The sequence below is a fragment of the Pogona vitticeps genome, chromosome 1 (assembly GCF_051106095.1).
Source record: "Pogona vitticeps strain Pit_001003342236 chromosome 1, PviZW2.1, whole genome shotgun sequence".
In the NCBI taxonomy this organism is placed as follows: Eukaryota; Metazoa; Chordata; class Lepidosauria; order Squamata; family Agamidae; genus Pogona; species Pogona vitticeps.
The window spans coordinates 96,608,684-96,627,628 of NC_135783.1; the positions used below are offsets into that span (position 1 = coordinate 96,608,684).

The 18,945-nt window shown below is 38.2% G+C and overlaps 1 protein-coding gene across 3 annotated transcripts in view; it reads right to left on the reverse strand.

Moving 5' to 3' along the window:
* Positions 1-18,945, reverse strand: part of AFG1L (AFG1 like ATPase) — an 81,865-nt gene that overhangs the window by 56,703 nt on the left and 6,217 nt on the right. For all 3 annotated transcript variants that reach the window (XM_072998132.2, XM_020801349.3, XM_072998126.2), the window contains exons 3-6: positions 18,397-18,448; positions 17,289-17,390; positions 14,752-14,882; positions 2,914-3,013 (exon numbers count right to left, since the gene is read on the reverse strand). In XM_072998132.2, the coding sequence (XP_072854233.2) occupies positions 2,914-3,013; positions 14,752-14,882; positions 17,289-17,390; positions 18,397-18,448 (385 nt within the window). The remainder of the gene's footprint in view (positions 1-2,913; positions 3,014-14,751; positions 14,883-17,288; positions 17,391-18,396; positions 18,449-18,945) is intronic.

Sequence of the window (18,945 nt, forward strand, 5' to 3'; positions counted from 1 at the left end):
GTGCCTCGCATAGCGATCGCTCCATTTAACGAAGAAATCGCTTAGCGATAATGTTTTTGCGATCGCTTAGCGATGGTCCCTATGGGGAAAATTTGCTTTGCGATGATCACAGGGAAGCGATCATCGCAAAGCCCCCATTTTCGGCCAGCTGATCGGCGGTTCCAAAATGGCCGCCGGGTAGACAAAATGGCCACCCACTGTGTTGCCTCGCTTTAGAGACACCGAAAATGGCCGCCCCTATGGAGGATTTTTGCTTAAGGTTAGTTTTTTAAGCCCATAGGAACACATTAATGGCGTTTTAATGCATTTCTATGGGCTTTTTAATATCGCTTAGCGATGAAATAGCTTAGCAGCGATTTTTGCTGCATGGATTAACATCACTAAGCGAGGCACCACTGTATTAGTAAAAGTTTATTTACATTCATTTATGTTACACAAGCCCAACAGTGTCCACCCAGTGCACAGAATAAGATCACAGAGGATTTCCCCCTCCCCCATGAAGTTGTCTAAGTCCACCAAAATCTGTTCTAAGGGACTGCAGGAACTTCTGGAGCAGATTGGCAGGGAAGGAAGCCCTGAAGCGTGCGGAGGTGTATACTTCTGCAACTCTTGATGTCTCCCTGAGAAATCTCTGAGATACAAAAAGAACATATCTATGCTACATTGTGAAAAGAAAAGAAGCAGTAGAGAATAGCAGTGTTGAGCAAACCCACGTAGATTTACATATAATTACAATATTTACATATATTTATACAGTAGTACCTTGGTTTACGAATGCCTTGGTTAATGTAATTTTCGGTTTACTAATGGAAATCCATAGAAATTAATGCCTCGGTTTATGTTTCCTCCCTGGTTTTTTTTTGTTTGCGAAGGAAGTTTCCCCAGAATTAGTTGTGCCTGGGGGTTTATAGTGCTGCTCCTGTTCCTATGGCAATCCACGCCTTGCTTAACGTAATTTTCGCTTTACATAATGTCCCGGAGAACACATTGATTTCATAAACTGAGGTACTACTGTAGTACTTACTATAAATCATTATATATAGATACATAAAAGATTATGCATATTTTGAAATGTTACGCATAATTTTCTCCTATATTGCAATGTTTTTGACAAAAAAATTAAGAAAAAATATTTCCAATAAAAGGTTCAAATTTTAAAAAGATTTTTAAACAGCAACAATGGCAAGAAACCTAATATTATTTATTTAAAGTCTGAGTTAATGTTCTGTAGCTAACTGACAAGATACCAAGGTGCATCTATACACTTGATCATGTTCCTAATCATACAACAGAGATGCATCCTAGCACCTCATCAATTAAATGCAACAACTTATGCAAACCATATGTGAGCACAAAGAGGATTTAGGTTGGATATATGAAATATATTGTTTTCAGTTTATTAAAAATGTCTGCACATTATTTTAAAAGTTTTAATTCAAAGTGCATGAAAGAAATTTAAACATTTCCATTTTATTTGCAGTAATATTCATAATTTTTCATGATTATTACTATGATGATGATTATATTTCTTTCTACAAGCATTTTGACTTGAATTTTCAATAGGCTTTAGAGTAAGTTTTGTTTATTTATTTATTTGATTTATTTGATTTATACCCCACCTATCTGGACTACTCGTCCACTCTAGGTGGCTTCCAATGTAAGATAAAACAATAAAACACAAGAATATACATAATCCCACAATGACAATTACAGTAAAAAGAAGAAAAAATAAGAAGAGAAAAATAGAAAAGAAATCAGGTATTGTTGAAATAGAAATCAGTTATTGTTGATTTTCAGGCATTTATTATATGCTTATTATATGCTTATTATTACATTACATTTGCATCTAGCGCTTCTTCTAAAGAGCTCTGGGTTATACATATATGAATCTCTCACATGCCCATGTTATCCTTACAGCTATCTTTTAAGGTACGTCAGGCAGAGATATAGTGATTGGTCCAAGTTGCCCATTAGGCTTCATGGGTAAATGAAGATTTAAAACTGGTCACCCAAGATCTGCTCTAACATTGCAATAACTATGCTACATATATATTAGCATTTATTTTTTCAGTCCATTTCCCCTTTCAGCTGATAGCAATATTGTCAGAGATTATATCACCTGTGACAACGTGATAACAATGTGTTGTAATAGGATGTTCTGAGCAGACTCAAGAGACCTAGGTTCAAATCCTATTCAGCCATGAAATTCACTGGATTACCTTGGGCTAACGACACCCTTTCAGGCACATTTATCTAACAGGCTTGCTGTAAGGATGAAGTGGGGAGGAGAGCAATACACCCACTTTGAGTTCATTGGAGGAAAAGTGGGATAAAAATGTAGATAAGAAAGACCTGGGATCAATTATATGTTTGTTACTCTGGTTCTTGATCTCCCCCCCCCATGGTTTGTACTTTCTACCTTTTAATATAAAAGGCTACTGGCTGTTCAATATTATAAGGAACAGCCTTCTTAGCATTCCTCACTTCCATACTGTTACCGTGTTTCTCTGAAAATGAGACAGGGTCTTATATTATTTTTTGCTCCAAAAAATGCATTAGGGCTTATTTCCAGGGGATGTTTTATTTTACAGTCATGTCATTTTCTGGTTGCTGCACAATGCGGCACAATGGTGGAGGGGGGTTTCATTTAACTAGGACTTATTTGGGGGGTAATGCTCATATTACGAGCATCCTGAAAAATCATACTAGGGCTTATTTTCACGTTAGGTCTTTTTTGGGGGGAAACAGGGTAATATAAACCAGTGAAATTCTGTTCATGGCACAGCATAAAATCTTAGTAAAAAATTAAAAAAAAGAAACTTCAATCAGAAAATTGATACATCATAACCTAGCTCGCTGAGGGATTTGTGATTCAGTGAAAAAGGATAATACTAATATGTTGTTTATTTTTACCTTCTGGTGGCCTATTGGATGTTGCCACAACAACAACGCCATTTTGGAACAGATTTTCAAAAAGCTGTTTGAGAATCATGGCATCAGCAATATCTGTGACCTGTGTAAAACAACACCACCATCATTAAAACCATCCTCTGACTTGTACGATTAACAGATCTGCAACTGGCATTATTGTCAGCAGTGAGGCTTGTTGGTTAAATGATGGAAGATTCTAAATTACCACTTTCAGAAGAAAAGGGGAGGACAATTATTAAGCAGAGAATGTGTGGCAATCTTTTCAAATGTGTTGAATTCTTTCTTACCAAACCTCATCACTTTTTAACAAATTGCTGAACAACTTTGTGTTAACTTCCATTCTAAAACTACAAGTGGAAAACACTGAGAAAAGCAGATCTAAACAATTAAAAGACTCCACTAAATTAAACCAACTCAGATACACAACCTGCCCCCTCCCCAAGATCAAGGAAGAACAGTATGCACCAGCTGCTTTACATTTCTATTACCTTTCAGCAAAGGTTCAAAGAGGTGACATTAAATGGTCACGGAACTTTTAGGGAAAAGGACAAGTAGCCAAGTATACATAATCAGCTGCTGTTGAAAATAGAATGATATGACATAGATACTATTGTGCGATTGTTGCACAAAACAATTCAACAGATGGCCCATCACAAAAAATAAGCAATTTCATTGTTCTTTTTAAGTGCCTTCTATTACTGTCCATGAATAATCAAAAAGGCACTGCAGTCAGTTCCAGCACAGTCAGCCTCTTCTAACCTTCACAGACACAAATCATTCTCTCCCTCTCTCTCTCTCTCATAAACACACACACACACACACACACACACACACACACACACACACACACACACACACACACACACACATCAGTAAAAGTGGGGGAATAACAATTAAAAATGAAAAGAAACTTTTGTCTGGGAATTTTCACTCCCCTGCTTATTGTTCCTCAAATTATTACAGCTGTGCATAAGATACTAATTTTATTATATGCAGAATTTCATTTGAATGTGTAAATTTACAATGCAGGAAGAGAGGCAATATAAGAAATGATCTGACAAATAGGGCAACTGAAAGTGCTGTGCATAGGGGGAGGGGTTGTAGAAAACATCTGAAATCAAGGCATCTGTTGCCAACAAGGCTCTTCAGCTGTTTCTATAAAAGGTCACTTGGGACTCACAGGTCTTCAAGCTCTGTTTTGGAAATAGCTCTGCCTAACCCAAATCAGAAGAAGACTGACACTTGGAGGGCAGCTATGAAGAACTAGAAAAGATCCTCAAGTGTAAAGATGTGTTTCTCAAGACTAAGACCATGATGTAATGTTCCCAATTACTACATGTGGATAAGAAAGCTGGGTAGTGAAGAAAGCTAGCAGGGAAAAATATTCATTTGAAATGTTAAATTAGAAGAGAGGGTTATGAATTCCATAAACCAAAAGCAGGACAAATAAGTGGGTGCTTGATCAGATCAAGTCCAAGCTCTGTCTGGAACCAAAGACAACTAAATAGAGGCAACTGAAATTTTGGACATACCATGAAAACATAAGCCTAACTGGAAAAGACAGTAATGCTGAGAAGAATTGAAGGCAGCAAGAAAAGAGAAAGACCAAGGATGAGGTGGATTGATTCAATAAAGGAAGCCTTGCTTTTACTGTACATTGGACGTTAGGGAATCATCACAAGTCACATGCAACTTGATGGCGCATAACACCAAACCAATTTGCACATTATTTTAGGAGGTGGGATTTGACTGCTGCAGTAATGCATGAATAGATTGTTTCACATGTAGAAAGGCACTAAAGGCAAAGGTGAACAAATGGCAGCATGCAAGCAAGTAAACAAAATGTGACCTTGGGGCTTGCTGTAAAGAAAAAGACACAGAAGAGGTTATCTAAAAATCACTGGTAGTGGTCTTGTTGAGAACATTGAAATGGACCTAAGGAAAAGGAGAAAAGGAAATGTGCATCTTCCATCTCATTAAGGAAAAAAAAATGACCACCACTGGTTTTCAAATAGTAGAAGCTGAAGACATCATGCAGTAGGACAATCTAGGCTTACAGCAGGAACACATTGGCAAGGCATAAGACTTTGGCACATTAAATTGTGAAATATTTATGAGCAGAGGGAATGCAATGAGGCCTTCTCAGGTGGTGTTTTGATGCTGCAGAATTTGAATCTCTCTGCCTACCAAAATAGATTAATCTCTTTAAAAGCTACATAATTAAAAAAGAAAGCAAGAGTCATTCTGCATACTTGGGTGCCAATTTATGTCCTTTTGATCCTGTATAGCTTCAGAAAGGAAGACAAAAGTGAAAGCATTCTCAAAGCTCAGGTTCTTTCTGTGCCCAGTGTTCATTATATAGGAGAACAAAAGAAAAGGATACAAATCACCAATAAGAGAGATCTGCTAATGGAGAGAATGGAGAAATTTCATTAGCACTGAAGAGAAAAGGTTTTTATGACCTAAAACTGCTTTCTTCTCACTTACATTTTTCAAAAAATATATATCTAAATAATGTACAGTATTTGTTTAGTGCTTGAAACTCAGTCATCCTTTGATTGATACCGGTTTTTATAATGACTGACAAACATAAGCACATATAAGCAATAATTAATGCTACGACAGAAATGCAATCTTAATGCAATTAGAGGCATGTTTATTCAGAAGACTCATTGTATGCAATGGGGCTTACTTTCTACTCATATGCGTATTTAGGATTGTAGCATAAGTTGTTTTTATAATATGCTTTCAATGGCTTTGCCAGTTTACAAGCACTATTTATTATGTAATCTCTTTACTCAATATAAGATAAGAGAGTATCACATATAATTTTTTAATTCTACTGAGCTCCATAGATTAAGCATTCTTTTATTCCACGCCAATAATATCTGTCATAGAGCACGTGATTTCCAAAAAGCCAAATTGTGGGTTGCTTTAAGGGATATAGGAGCATGACATGAGACTAAGGTGAAGACAGATGTAATATAAAGAATGCACTCACAGCTGATCCATGTGCCACAACATGAGCCCAGATTCTTCACAGCTGAAATGACAGACGTGCATACCAATGAACTGAAAGCTGGATGACCTATCAGTCTAGGTCTTCCCATACTCACACCCACCCCCGATTCTGCTAGGGTGTTGACTTTTTTAAATTTTTAAACATGCACTTATCTTCCTTATATATTTTAAAAGAATGAATGATCATTTTGAAGTAAAATGGAGGGAGTTTTCTTGGTGATGGCACGAGAACCAGTAAGTCAACTATGTGCACAGATGTTCTCTGTTATTCCCTTGAATCTAGAGAAGCAAGTATATTATGGCTGGACTTTACTAATAATAGTTGCATGGTGCTCTAGATGTTTTACATCTGTCTTCATTCTAAGCAAACCCAAGGCTCCAGACTCTGTGATGGGCAGGCAACTCCACTGGCTAGTATTCTGTTGAGATTTTGCTCAGCAAAAAAACTGTCCAAACGTAGCAACACAGCATTATGCTACTTGTGCAAGCATGGCTGCTGTGGAAATAGTGATCTCTAGGAAGAAAACCCTGCCTCCACTTGCTCAACAACAATGCCTGTGGAAGCAGTGCTATCCTGTGTCATTATGCTCACACAGGCTTTCTGATCAGTGAAAACCCAAGAAGATATTGGTTCCAGGGTTGAAAGAGAGCACCATTAAACTTCAATATATATCATAAAGAGTTACCATGCATTAGGAAGCAAACACAAAGATTTTTAGAGGTGTGATAACATATTCAAACATAGGTAACTCTTGCTAATGATTTACATGCACTTTCAAAAATGCTTTGCTAACTGTATACACTAAATTCTCTAAGCAGTCTAATCATAAGTTAGCCCACAGCTTAGCAATTTATCAGCCAGGGAAAGAGGAACACTGCCATATTTTGCTCTTACAAAAGTACATTAAAAGATGATTGCCTAGTGTTACAAAGACAGACAAGAAGCAATATAATACAGGACATCATTTAGGCACAGAAGTAGGATGTGCGACATGACTGAGACAGAGAAACAGAAATCCTCACTGTAATTTTAGCATGACATTGTGAAGAAACAGATAATGAAGGAACATGGAACATAGAATCCTTCTGTAAAATTCAGGTTTCTTTGTCAGTGCCTGGAAACAGTTGGCTGGGAATGTGGGGGGCAATGTCTGCCCAATAATGAGAAAGAAGTAACACCAGCAGTTTTTTGCAAAAGGGGCCTTCAAAGCCAAGTCAGCTTGTTCCCTGGTACTTCACTAGCTGGAAAATGTCTTCAACTATGTGAAGGCAGTCGGGCAGAAAGTGCTCTTGTTTTCATGAATATTCAAGGAAACTCAAAGCCTGATTGGCAGACCATCTGGAAGGAGCCAGAATGTGACATTTAATGTACAAAAAGGGGTTCAGAAGTTACTTTTAGTTGGCTTAGCTTGCCTCTTAGGATATGCTATGCTCAACTGATGTTCTACTATGCTTTGCCTGGAAAGATGCACTCTGTGTATGCTTCAGAATAATGCTGACTCTGTGCTGATTTGTGAGTATTGGGTAATTAGCTTCGCTTTGTTATTTTCTGGTGTGTTCTCTGGATTTCTCCAGATCTTATCTCAGATTATCCTTTTAAGAAATCCTTTGGAAACTTTTGATGTTTTGCTTGTTTTACTATTTTTAATAAAGTATAAAACATATCCAACCAAATATCTGAGTTTTCGCCTGAGGGGGTTTGTGGTACTAAAACCAAGTCTTGCCTTGACCAACTACCAGGTGTTTTGGTATTTTTGTGGGTGTTGTTGGCATAGAGGTTCTGATTGCCTTGCTTTCCGGATCCTAGAACTCCATGGAAACACTGCCATATCTGAGTAGACTGGAGTGTTGGGAAGCACCAGGGCCAGGCAGGTTCCTAGCCTTGGTGCCTGCCAACACTCTCCTGGATTCACCCACTCCAGAAAAAATGCGGTAGTGTGGCTAAGTGGCTAGAGAGGGTCACACTGAATCTGGTAATCTGTCACAAGACTTTTATATGCACTAATTTAAAAGAACGGAATAACAAAGTATCATTTCATTTAGGACAGTGCATTCTCTGCCCTCTATGCTGCAGCAACATTTGTATTTTAAAATCTTTATTTTAAAATGTTTTGTCTGATTTGTTAAAAACAAAATTTGTTAATATTTGAGGCAATACTGACATTTGACATAAAAGTCAAGAGGAATTCTTAAATCTTTTGAATTTAATCAGGCCCATTCCACTGTCAAACTCTACTAGATCTGCTTATCATTCATGGATATAAAAATAAATACAACCATTAGTATTTAGTTACTTTGTTTTACAACAGAAAGCTAATTTGGATTTTGACAATTACCTTAAGACTCCTTTCATTACAGGTCCACTAAATTAACGCTCTGAACACATGGATAATTTTCTCAGAATCCCACAGACTATCTCATTCTCTTCTGGTTCATACCAGGTGGCAAGAGTTATTTTTCCTTTCTGCAAGGGAAAATTAATGTATATTTTGGTGTACATTTTTGTTTGCATTTTCCTATTGACTAAAGTGCACTTATGCACATTTTTGAAATACACACTTTTTTTAGTCTTGGATATGTTTCAAATGAACACATGAGTTACGTGTGCTAAGTTGTGCACATGGTTTCGTGCTTTTTTTCTCCTTTGAAATATACTGCAAGCCACATAAAAATATAGGCTTCCACAGCAAAATCTGTGACCTCCCTGATAGACAGAGGCAATGCTGTAGGGGGAGAAAGGTGGGATAGAGATATTTTCAATATAAATAAATAAAATATATCTTGACTTCCACAAAGCTTTTGGCAAAGTTTCCCATGATATTCTGATTAGCAAACTATCTAGGTGTGGGCTGGATAGAACAACTGTCAGGGGGATACACAATTGGCTACAGAATCGTACTCAGGGGATGATGATTAATGGATCCTTCTAAAACTGGGAGGAGGTAACAAGTTGGGTACCTGAGAGCTCAGCTCTGGGCCCAGTGCTCTTTAACATTTTTATTAATGACTTGGATCAGGGGATACAGGGAACCTTAATTAAATTTGTGGATGACATAAAATTGGATGGAATAGCTAACACCCTGGATGACAGAAACAAAATTCAAAATGGTCTTGATAAGCTGGAGCACTGGGCTGAAACAGAACAGGGATAAGTACAAAGTACCACACCTAGGGAAAAAAACCAAACACATAGCTACAAGATGGGGGATAATTAGCTCAGCAATACTACAAGCAAGAAGGATGTTAGAGTCACTGTAGATCATAAGCTGAATATGAGCCAACAGTGTGATGTGGCTACAAAAAAGGCAAATATTATTTTAGGCTGCATTAATAGAAGTATAGTCTCCAGTTTCCCTCTATTGGGCACTAGTTAGGCCTCATCTTGAGTACTGTGTCCAGTTCTGGACCCTGCACTTCAAGAAGAATACCACAAATTAGAACAAGTTCAGAGGAGGGCAACAAGGATGATCAGAAGACTGGAAACCAAGCATTATGAGGAAAGACTGAAAGAAATGGGAATGTTTAGCCTGGAGGAAAGAAGACTGAGATGAGTTATGACAGCACTTTTCAAAATACTTGAAAACTCATACAGAGGAGGGGCAGGATTTGTTCTTGATCATCTCAGAATGCAGGAAACGCAACAATGGACTCAAGCTACAGGAAGCCAGATTTCAGTTGAATATCAGGAACCAATTACAGTTGTACCTCGACTTTAAGAACTTAATCCATATAGGGACTGCGTTCTTAAATCGAAATGGTCTTAAATCGAAGCACCATTTCCCATAGGAATGAATTGAAAACCATTTAATCCGTATTTGCTGTTTTTTGTTCTTAAGTCGAGACGCTGTTCTTAAGTTGAAGCATTAGTTCCCATAGGAACTAATGCAAAGCCGGTTAATCTGTATCTACCACCAGGGGGTGAATTTTTCTTCTTCTTTTGATCTAAGGTGAACTTAGGTCAAAAAAAGGGCAGGAAAGGTTTTTTTTTCTGGTTCTTAAGTCGAGGCTCTGTTCTCAAGTCGAAGCAACTTTTTGCGAACGGAGCCATTCTTAACTCGAATCGTTCTTATGTAGGGATGTTCTCAAGTCGAGGTACCACTGTACCTTGAGAGGTGGTGAGTGCTCCAACACTGGTGGCATTCAAGAGAAATTTAGATAACCACCTGGCAGATATCCTTTAAGGTATATTCCTGCACTGAGCATAGGGTTGGACTCAATGGCTTTATAGGCCCCAATGTCATGATTCTATGATGAACAATGATAACAACTGGTGGCTAAATTAATCCCAAGCCATAGATAACAAGCAGGAACAACATTTATTTATTTATTTATTTATTTATTTATTTATTTATTTATTTATTTATTTATTTATTTGATTTATTTGATTTATATCCCGCCCATCTGGTATATTCTACCACTCTGGGCGGCTTTATTACACGGTAATAAATAACTCTAATCACCAATGAGACTTGCAAGGTGTCTCTGGTAAGTTAGGAAGGAAATACAGCTGGGAAATATAGCAGATACAACACCGTTATTGGAGGGTTTTACATTTGATAATGACCTAACAAACCTTGGCTAATATTGAGTCCACTGAATCCATTTAAACATATGTATATATTTTATCTCAGCTGTTTCTCTCTGGATTCTTGTCCTGCAATTTTTCTTCTCCAGAATGGCAACTTTCAGATATCGCACAAAGTGTGTCAAGGTAAACTAAAATGATTTAAAATAGGTTTCTGTATATTGCTATTCTTTGTCTAATTTGTGTCTATTAATTATTTTGCCCAGAGATTGTACTGTTTGCACTATGTAGAGAGCAGAGAAGCATTGCTTGCAAAAGATGGCACAGAGAACATTGGCAGAGGAAGTACTTTTGATGTTATGTGTGACATTGTTAGGTCCTATAATTGTTTTGCCAGAAAAAATGTGGGGACACAGTTGGCATCTGGTTTTGTAGCAAGTTTAGTCCCAATCTCTGTGTCAGTGATGTGTGGTCCATTATGTGTCAATAGTTACTTGAGATGGTGGTATGTACGTGCTGTCTGTAAACAAGTATAGGTCTGCCATCAAGGACTTGGGAAAGTGAAGTATTCATGTCAAGAATGGGTTGGAGATCACTTATGATGTCTGTGAACGGTCTCAGATATGGACTGAAAATGGCAACTACCAGGTTACATTTGTTCTCTCTTCTGAACTAGGTTGCTTCTGGGTGTTCATTTTGCCTGTTAATTTGTTCCGGGTCACAGACATATGCAGATATGACCATCAGTTCTCAGTCTTCTTTCAAATCTTTTCCAGCACTTATATACACTAAGCTGCTTAAATAGCATTTGTCAGCATAGACAAATGGAGGCTGGGAGACAATCAAGTCCAACCCAAACTGTTGAATTTTGAATTGAGCCCATCTCCCAAAACTGTGGACCCCAAAAGTTGATCCTGGAAAAGTCACTCTCACAGATTTCAAGCACCATCTGAACTTGTGATTAACTGTGAACAATGTCAAAGTTATTGGGAGAGTGAAACAGGGTTCTATTAGTGGTATTTTAATTAGATAATGCATATAGATTTTTGACACATTGGATCTTATCTTTGCAAGCATGTGGTGGTTAAGCATCTTGCTTGTAGGTTCCCCTTCCGCAGATGCATTCGTGTGAAATGCTACGCTCTTCATTAATAAAACTATTGTTGTTGCAACCAACATTCAAAGCTATCGCTACCATCTACCTACTTATTGCCCAACCATCTAATCCATTAACATCACCGTACTTCATCTTGAGCCCATTACTACATATATTCTATATGCCAAGACACACCTTAGTTTGTCATTTAACGTTATTCAAGGTATAAAGTCAAGATACATTGTATAAAGTACATCTCCACAGTCCACTACGCCAGTTTTCCTATCAAAGGAGAAAATTAGGCTAGACTACTGTAATTTGTTTTTGGCTCATTCATGCTATTTATCATATTCCCTATTCTCCACTGGTCATTTACAAATGCTCTATAGCTCAGTAGCTGCACATGGGTGGGACACAATGGGATTACAAAGATTTTAATGATGAACTCCTCAACAGATTTATCACCTGTCAGGAAACAAACACACTTGATTGCCTTGTGCCACCTTGATTACCGTTAACCCAGCTGTGAATTTTCACATGCCAAACGGAAAAATAATTTCAGTAGATTTTTAAATGGAAGTGGCAAGACTCCATACAGCAAAGTCCAGCTAACAGGAAGGATGGCTCTGAACTGCGCTTTTTAAATTTTAAAAACTGGAGTAAATTTGGTTTGACAACTCTGTAAAGTGATGTTATGAAAAGGAAACTCCAGATATTCTTGTTTCAAGTATAAAAGCATGAAAAGAGGCAAGAAACAGTTTGTAGGGCAGGACATTGCTGAATAAAGCAACTGAATATTGTGGTAGAATATAATACCTTGCTGAGTACCGTAAAGGACAAAGCAGTTCAATTCAGAAATGCATCCACAACTCAATTAATGTCTCTTTTGCTGTTGCTAACACAATAATTTAAATTAAATAAATTTAATTTAAATTAAATTAAAAAACAGTAATTTAATTTAAACAACTATGCTTGTTATAAAACTGCATCAGCATCCAATGTGATATTCAGGACATGCAGATTATCAGGGTAAATTTCGTTCCCACTCAAGATATCACACAGTGCAACTATGCTATACATGGTAAATGCAGGAATTTATACTTGCCCCATAATAGTCAGGGCTGAATAGAAGAAGTAAAGTCCTGGTTGACAGGGCTAGTTATCAAGAGCGCTACAAAATTTACTTTCCACTACCAACTAAATTTTAATTCTGGAAAGAGAGCTCCCATTTTTTCTCCTGAGGAAGAGGTGGAAGTGAATACAACATTTTGACAGGTCTTGAGGGCTGGCCCATACTGACCTCTTCCTATTCACTGTCTCCTGCAAATTTCTTCCCCTCCTTGTCATTTTTAACTCATTTTCTTCCCTGGTGGCCTCTCAGGGCTTGACCAGATGGATCATTTGCTCCTGTAAAAATACTGGGTACAACGTTGTTTGTTTCAGTATTTCTCCCATTGTCCTGACAATCTTAAGGCTATCCTCAAGATGACCAAGACTTTTTCCTGTGCCTTTCTGTACTTGGTGATGGTGTGGTCTGGGGCAGAGTTTAGCTTTGTAGTTCTTTCAATGTGAAGATCATTTCTGAGCCAGAAGGTCCTAGCCAGATGCTTTTAAATAACTCACAAATGCAAGCTATTTTTAAAATAGCTGTAGAATTTAGCTTCAGCAGGGATGTGTATTCCTAATGATTTTTTTCCTATGGATTTCAAGAATTTCCTGAGGAAAAATGTTTTCAAAAGATGTGGCTTTCTGCAGTACTGTTCAAGTAGAAGTCCCAGTAAGACTTTCATTTGTGCCAAACTGCAACTGACCATAAGCTACTGGACCAGAAATTCTGCCCTGGCTGGATAAGCATGGAAACAAAAACAAAAAATTAAATTTATTATGGGGTAATCTGGAACAGTATATGTGAGCATGAAATGTTTCACATATAATCCACCCAGAAATCCTTCTATAGAAACCACCTTCGGCATCAGGTTCATATCACCTAGAAAATGAAGGTTTAAAGCAGGCTTGTCCAACCTGTGGCCTGAGGGCCGCATGTGGCCCAGGTCGGCTCGTAATGCGGCCCGGTGCAATTTTTTTATTTTTAAAGAAATTTCAAAGTTTCAAGTTACACTGCCGGCGCTTGTGGCCGGAATGCGGCTGGGGCACATCACAACGATGGGGGGGGGAACGCGAGGAAGGAGCGGGAAGGGAGGGGAGAGGGAGGCTGCGTGACTGCATTGCGCCATCCCCGTCAATAGGTGGACCCCCTCCCGGCCCCATAAAACCACTGGAGTCGAAGCTGGCAGCCTCTGCTGTCTGAGATCGCAGCTGCTGGCAAGCACGCTTGGAACAGGGCTCGGAGGACGGAGAGGGCTGCCCCCCCACTGCAGCCCAAACCAAATTTATGTGTGGCCCAAACCAAATTTTCATCTAATGTGGCCCAGGGAAGGTGAAAGGTTGGACACCCCTGGTTTAAAGCAACATCTTTGCTGAAGACATACAGCAAAGAAACTGAACGACCTAGCAAGTCAACCTTCTCAGTAGCTGCAATTGTGTATCCTCAGCATTGTGACTTTTCTTCTCTTTTGTCAAATCCAAACACATAAATAAAAATCTGTCCTTTTGAAACACAGATTGCTTAGGCTGGTGTATGCGTCAGCTGGGATGGGAAGCAGTAGTTGACCATGTGAACATTTTTCAACCTGGAGGAAGGAAGGGACCCTATAGCGTAAGACCTTGGCAGGAGTACAAATGCTTCCAAAAATGTATATATGATATAGTTATGTGCCATCAAGTCAGAGCCAACTTCTAGTGACCCTAATAAGGCTTTCAAGGCAAGTATATATGATATACCAGACTTCTAAAATAGAAGACAGGACTCAACAGAATTAATATCAGTTGATGTTCCACGATCCAACTACTCAGGAAAGAGTTGACATAGGTTTCCTATACACAACCTGTAGTTGTTTTTAATGTACACGGCACTAATTATGGGTTTTGATTGTCTACACATATTTCTACAGACAACCTCTGAATAACATAATGGCAACATTCCATGCAGTGAAGTTGGGTGGCAACAGCAAAGAGTCTTCAGATGGCACAATTTGGGGAGTATAATATTAACTTTCATCCTCTTTCTAGGGAAAAAAAGAGCAAAATATACACCTCTTACAGTTTGTTTGTACTTTACCTGAAATTCATCAAAGCACAGGAGACAAGCCTCTTCACTTATTTCAGCAGCTACAGGGGCTATTGGATCATATGATTTAGCCATTAATCCAGGTTTCCTTTTTGGCAAACTCTGTTTAAGGCGATGTATTCCTGAACATAACACACAGACATAGTAAAAGCACTGGATATATTTTCAAACAGTTTTTTAAATTGTATCTATATATGCAGAATAAAATTAAGGTGTTCTTGCATAAAAGATGAAAGGGGGGAGGGAATGGCATTTCTATAATTATAGTAATCTATTTATACCATGGAGAGGAAAACTTTAAAAAATTGAGAAGCATAGTAAAGTATTTCTTAGGAATCAGCAAAACGGTGAGGACAGGAGGAAATGGTCAAAGAGGTAGGGGAATTGTGAAGAATGCTTATCTATGTCAAAGAGGCTGGAAGGCAGAGGATTTAATTAGAATAGCTCTTTGTCAGGATAATGAGAATAATCCAGTATTTTGGAAGGGAGGCACATGCTACAGCCCCTTGTGGTACACAAACAGCTGCTATGTCTGCAGAGAAGGAAGTAACTAAAGAGTTAAATTAGGAGCCGATTTTGGCAATGATAATCTCTCTTTCCACACTTAACAGGGACCAATTCAAGCCCATGCCTCTGATGGCACTTTCCCCTCTTCTTTGTGATCCCAAGCACTGGCATAATATTTGCAGAATGCAGATATTCTATTACACCACTGCAACTCGGCTAACAGCATGCAGATAGTTTTAGCCTGTAATATGTGTATGAACAGGAAGAGGTGCACTAGTTGAAATATGTATGGAAAAATTGTGCTCTTTTTATTGCCTTTTCCTAACTTACTGTACATGTTCCACATATCTCATTCTCTGCAGCTCACTTTTAAAGTCTGTTGCTCAATCTCCTTTGACTAAGAATTTTTACACATTTTCAGAGCAGATATCAGAAAATGAGAGTAAGAGGAATACATCACACCACCTTTCAGTTAAAGTTATGAGTGTTTCTAACCTAAACTGGCTTCTGAGTTGAGGCAAGGAGTTCAAATTTCCACTGTGCTTCCTCAGAGAAGAACTATCCAAAATCACTCATCACAGTATGTGTAGCTGTAGCTGTGCAACCATGGACAAACTGCATTGTCTGAGAGCATCACCAGAAAGGAAAGTTTGCACATGTAATATTTGCTGTAGTTTTCCCTGCATCACTTTCCAGACTGAAAACATTTCAAGAATGCATTCTTCCACTGAAAATATTACAACTTCTCCACAAATGATCTAATTCCCTTATTTCAGATTAAAGCTATCTCACCAGTGCAAGAAAAATGACTCAGCAGAGTATCTTATAAGCACAAAAGCCTGATTTCAATAATGTGGATTTTTTGGAACATTTGGAAATCTTAAAATAGACTGTGCCTTGAACAAAGTACAGTTAGATTCAGAATCTTCATTTGACTTCCATTTACTAAACAAAACATTTTAATGACACAACAACCTGTACATATTTGAACTGAAATATGTTATAAGGACAAAATTAAGTACATATAATGTGGTTTAAATATTACTTTCCAGCAGATTTGAAGCTTTAAATGGATATTATTTTTATCAGAATACTTTTTTTACATCTACTTCCTTTATCTTCTTCTCTGAATTTAAGGAAAAGTGTACTGAAAACTGCCAGCAGGTTAATTTTAGCATGCCAAGGAGTTGTGCATGATTATACTGCGATAATCATCTACTTCCAACAGAGAGTTTACTCTTTTTTGACTGAGGTCATAGGGACACCTTCAGTTTCAACGTTGAACTGTAGAATCTCCTGCACTTAGTTTAAATGCAGATTTAGACTATTTGGCACCCATTCATTTTGTTGTCCATGAATTTTAAGCAACAAAACTTTCTCTAGAAATTGAAACATTTCCAAGGAAAAATCAAGCACTGGAAAAATTTCCATGGAAAAATTAAAGTACAGTGGGGTCTTGACTTGAGAACTTAATCCGTATTGGAAGGCAGTTCTCAAGTCAAAAAGTTTGCAGGTCAAATCTGCATTTCCCATAGGAATACATTGAAAACCATTTGATCCGTATCTGCTCTTTTCTGTCCATAGAAACTAATGGGAAGCTGCTATTCTGCCTCCGACCACTAGAGGGGGATATTTTGTTTCTTTTTTTCTTAGGTCAAGAAAGGTTCAGGGAAGGCAGGGAAAATACAGTCCAGGCAGTACAGTACCAGGCAGTCTGAAGACTGTCTCCCAATCCACTCTCTAAACGCTGGGAGGAGTGGGGAAGCAGACGGGCACCCTTTTCACTGGTCAACAGTTAACTGAAAGTTCAAATTTTGCACTTTCCCTGCCTCCCACGTGGTTTTTTTCCAGTTTGTAACTCAAATCTAAGTATGTAAGTCAAGTCAATATTTTCCTATGAGAGTGGTTCTTAAGTCAAAATGTTCTTAACTCGAGCCGTTCTTAAGTCAAGACCCCACTGTACCCCCTCCATCACTAGTGGATTCAATTCAATATAAGAAAGATGAGAGATCTAAACTTACGTTTGTGCACATCCAGCATGAATCCATGAAAATGGACTCTTTTTTTCTTTTCTGCTTCTAACTGAGAATAAAATATGTCCATCACCATTGTCTTTCCTGTGCCTTTAAATAAAACATACATATACCCAACAGGCTGTTAATTTAAAATACTATGTACTGATTACAGTAATGACTGTTCATTAGCATTGAGTTAATGAAATCATTATCTTTGGGAAGCATAAAACCACTATCTTTGGGAAGCAATACTTCAGCTTTCATGGACAGGATCATTTGTAATTTCAGAATCTGAAGTATAATATCAAATGGTTGTTCTGGGTTTTTTGGGCTCTTTGGCCATGTTTTGGCGGGGTTTGGAGGTTGTTCTTCCTAACGTTTCGCCAGTCTCTGTGGCCGGCATCGTCAGAGGACAGCAACCTGTACTCTGAAGATGCCGACCACAGAGACTGGCGAAACGTCAGGAAGAACAACCTTCAGAACACGGCCAAAAAGCCCGAAAAACCCAGAACAACCATTAGATCCCGGCCGTGAAAGCCTTCGCAAATATATAATATCAAACCCCAAAAGTATAATAAGTGATTCCACTGGACATGCCCCAAACATTGTTTGCTATGAATAAATATAATATCTCAACTTATTTTTCTTTCTCCTTCCCTCCCAGGGAATATTTAGCCCATCACACTGTTCAAATGCAGGGTACTCAAATACTTCTGGGGAATCTCAGGCAGGACATGGAGAGTCACCCCCAGTTGGTAGCATGCTGTTGCCCATTGGATACAACCTAGCAACCAGCATTCCGAGGCAATCCATGTATCATAAAATAAATTCCCAATATTTGTAAATTAAAAATAAATAAATCATAAGTAGATCAGTATAAGTAGATCAACTTGCTATCTGATGCCTGACAATACTTAGATTTGCTTTGCAGGTTCCAAGCTCAGCCATTATAAATGATTAGCACCTTAAAGCCAGAGTGCAGAGTCCCATGGCCATGACTGGAAAAGTTTGATTCTACTGACAAGGTACAGTTTGACAAATATTATATTAGACACTTATATAGATATATAGATACAGTATATTGATATACTACTGTTAAAACCTTCAAACTTACCAACATCACCATAGACATAAAGGCCCATCGGAGGCTTCTGTCTGGTAAACAACTGTGAGTTAAGAAAACAATGACATTTTATTCTGTACTGATAATATCTAAATTAAAAAACACTGTATACAAACACATACCGTATTTTCCTGTGTATAAGACTATACTTTTGTCGAAAATTTTTAGACTAAAAATTGAGGACTGTCTTATACACGGAAGTACGCTGAGGAGAGTACAAAAACAAGTGAAGAGGAAAGCAGGGATCAAATTGTTCCTGCAGGGCTTTGATCCCTGCTTTCCCCTTCACTTGCTAATCCTTAGCAAAAGGAAAGCAGGGATCAAAGCCCTGCAGGAACAATTTGATCCCTGCTTTCCCCTCTGCCTGCTAAGTCCCATGGGGCTCAACAAAAGGTGGGAAGAATCAAAGCAATTTCGTGGCTGTATAAGGGGGAAAGGGATCAAAATGATCGTGCAGTTGCAAGATTGCTTTGATCCCTTCCCTCTCCTTTTTCTAAGCCCCAAGGGGCTTACCACGAAGGGAGAAAGCAGGGATCTAAG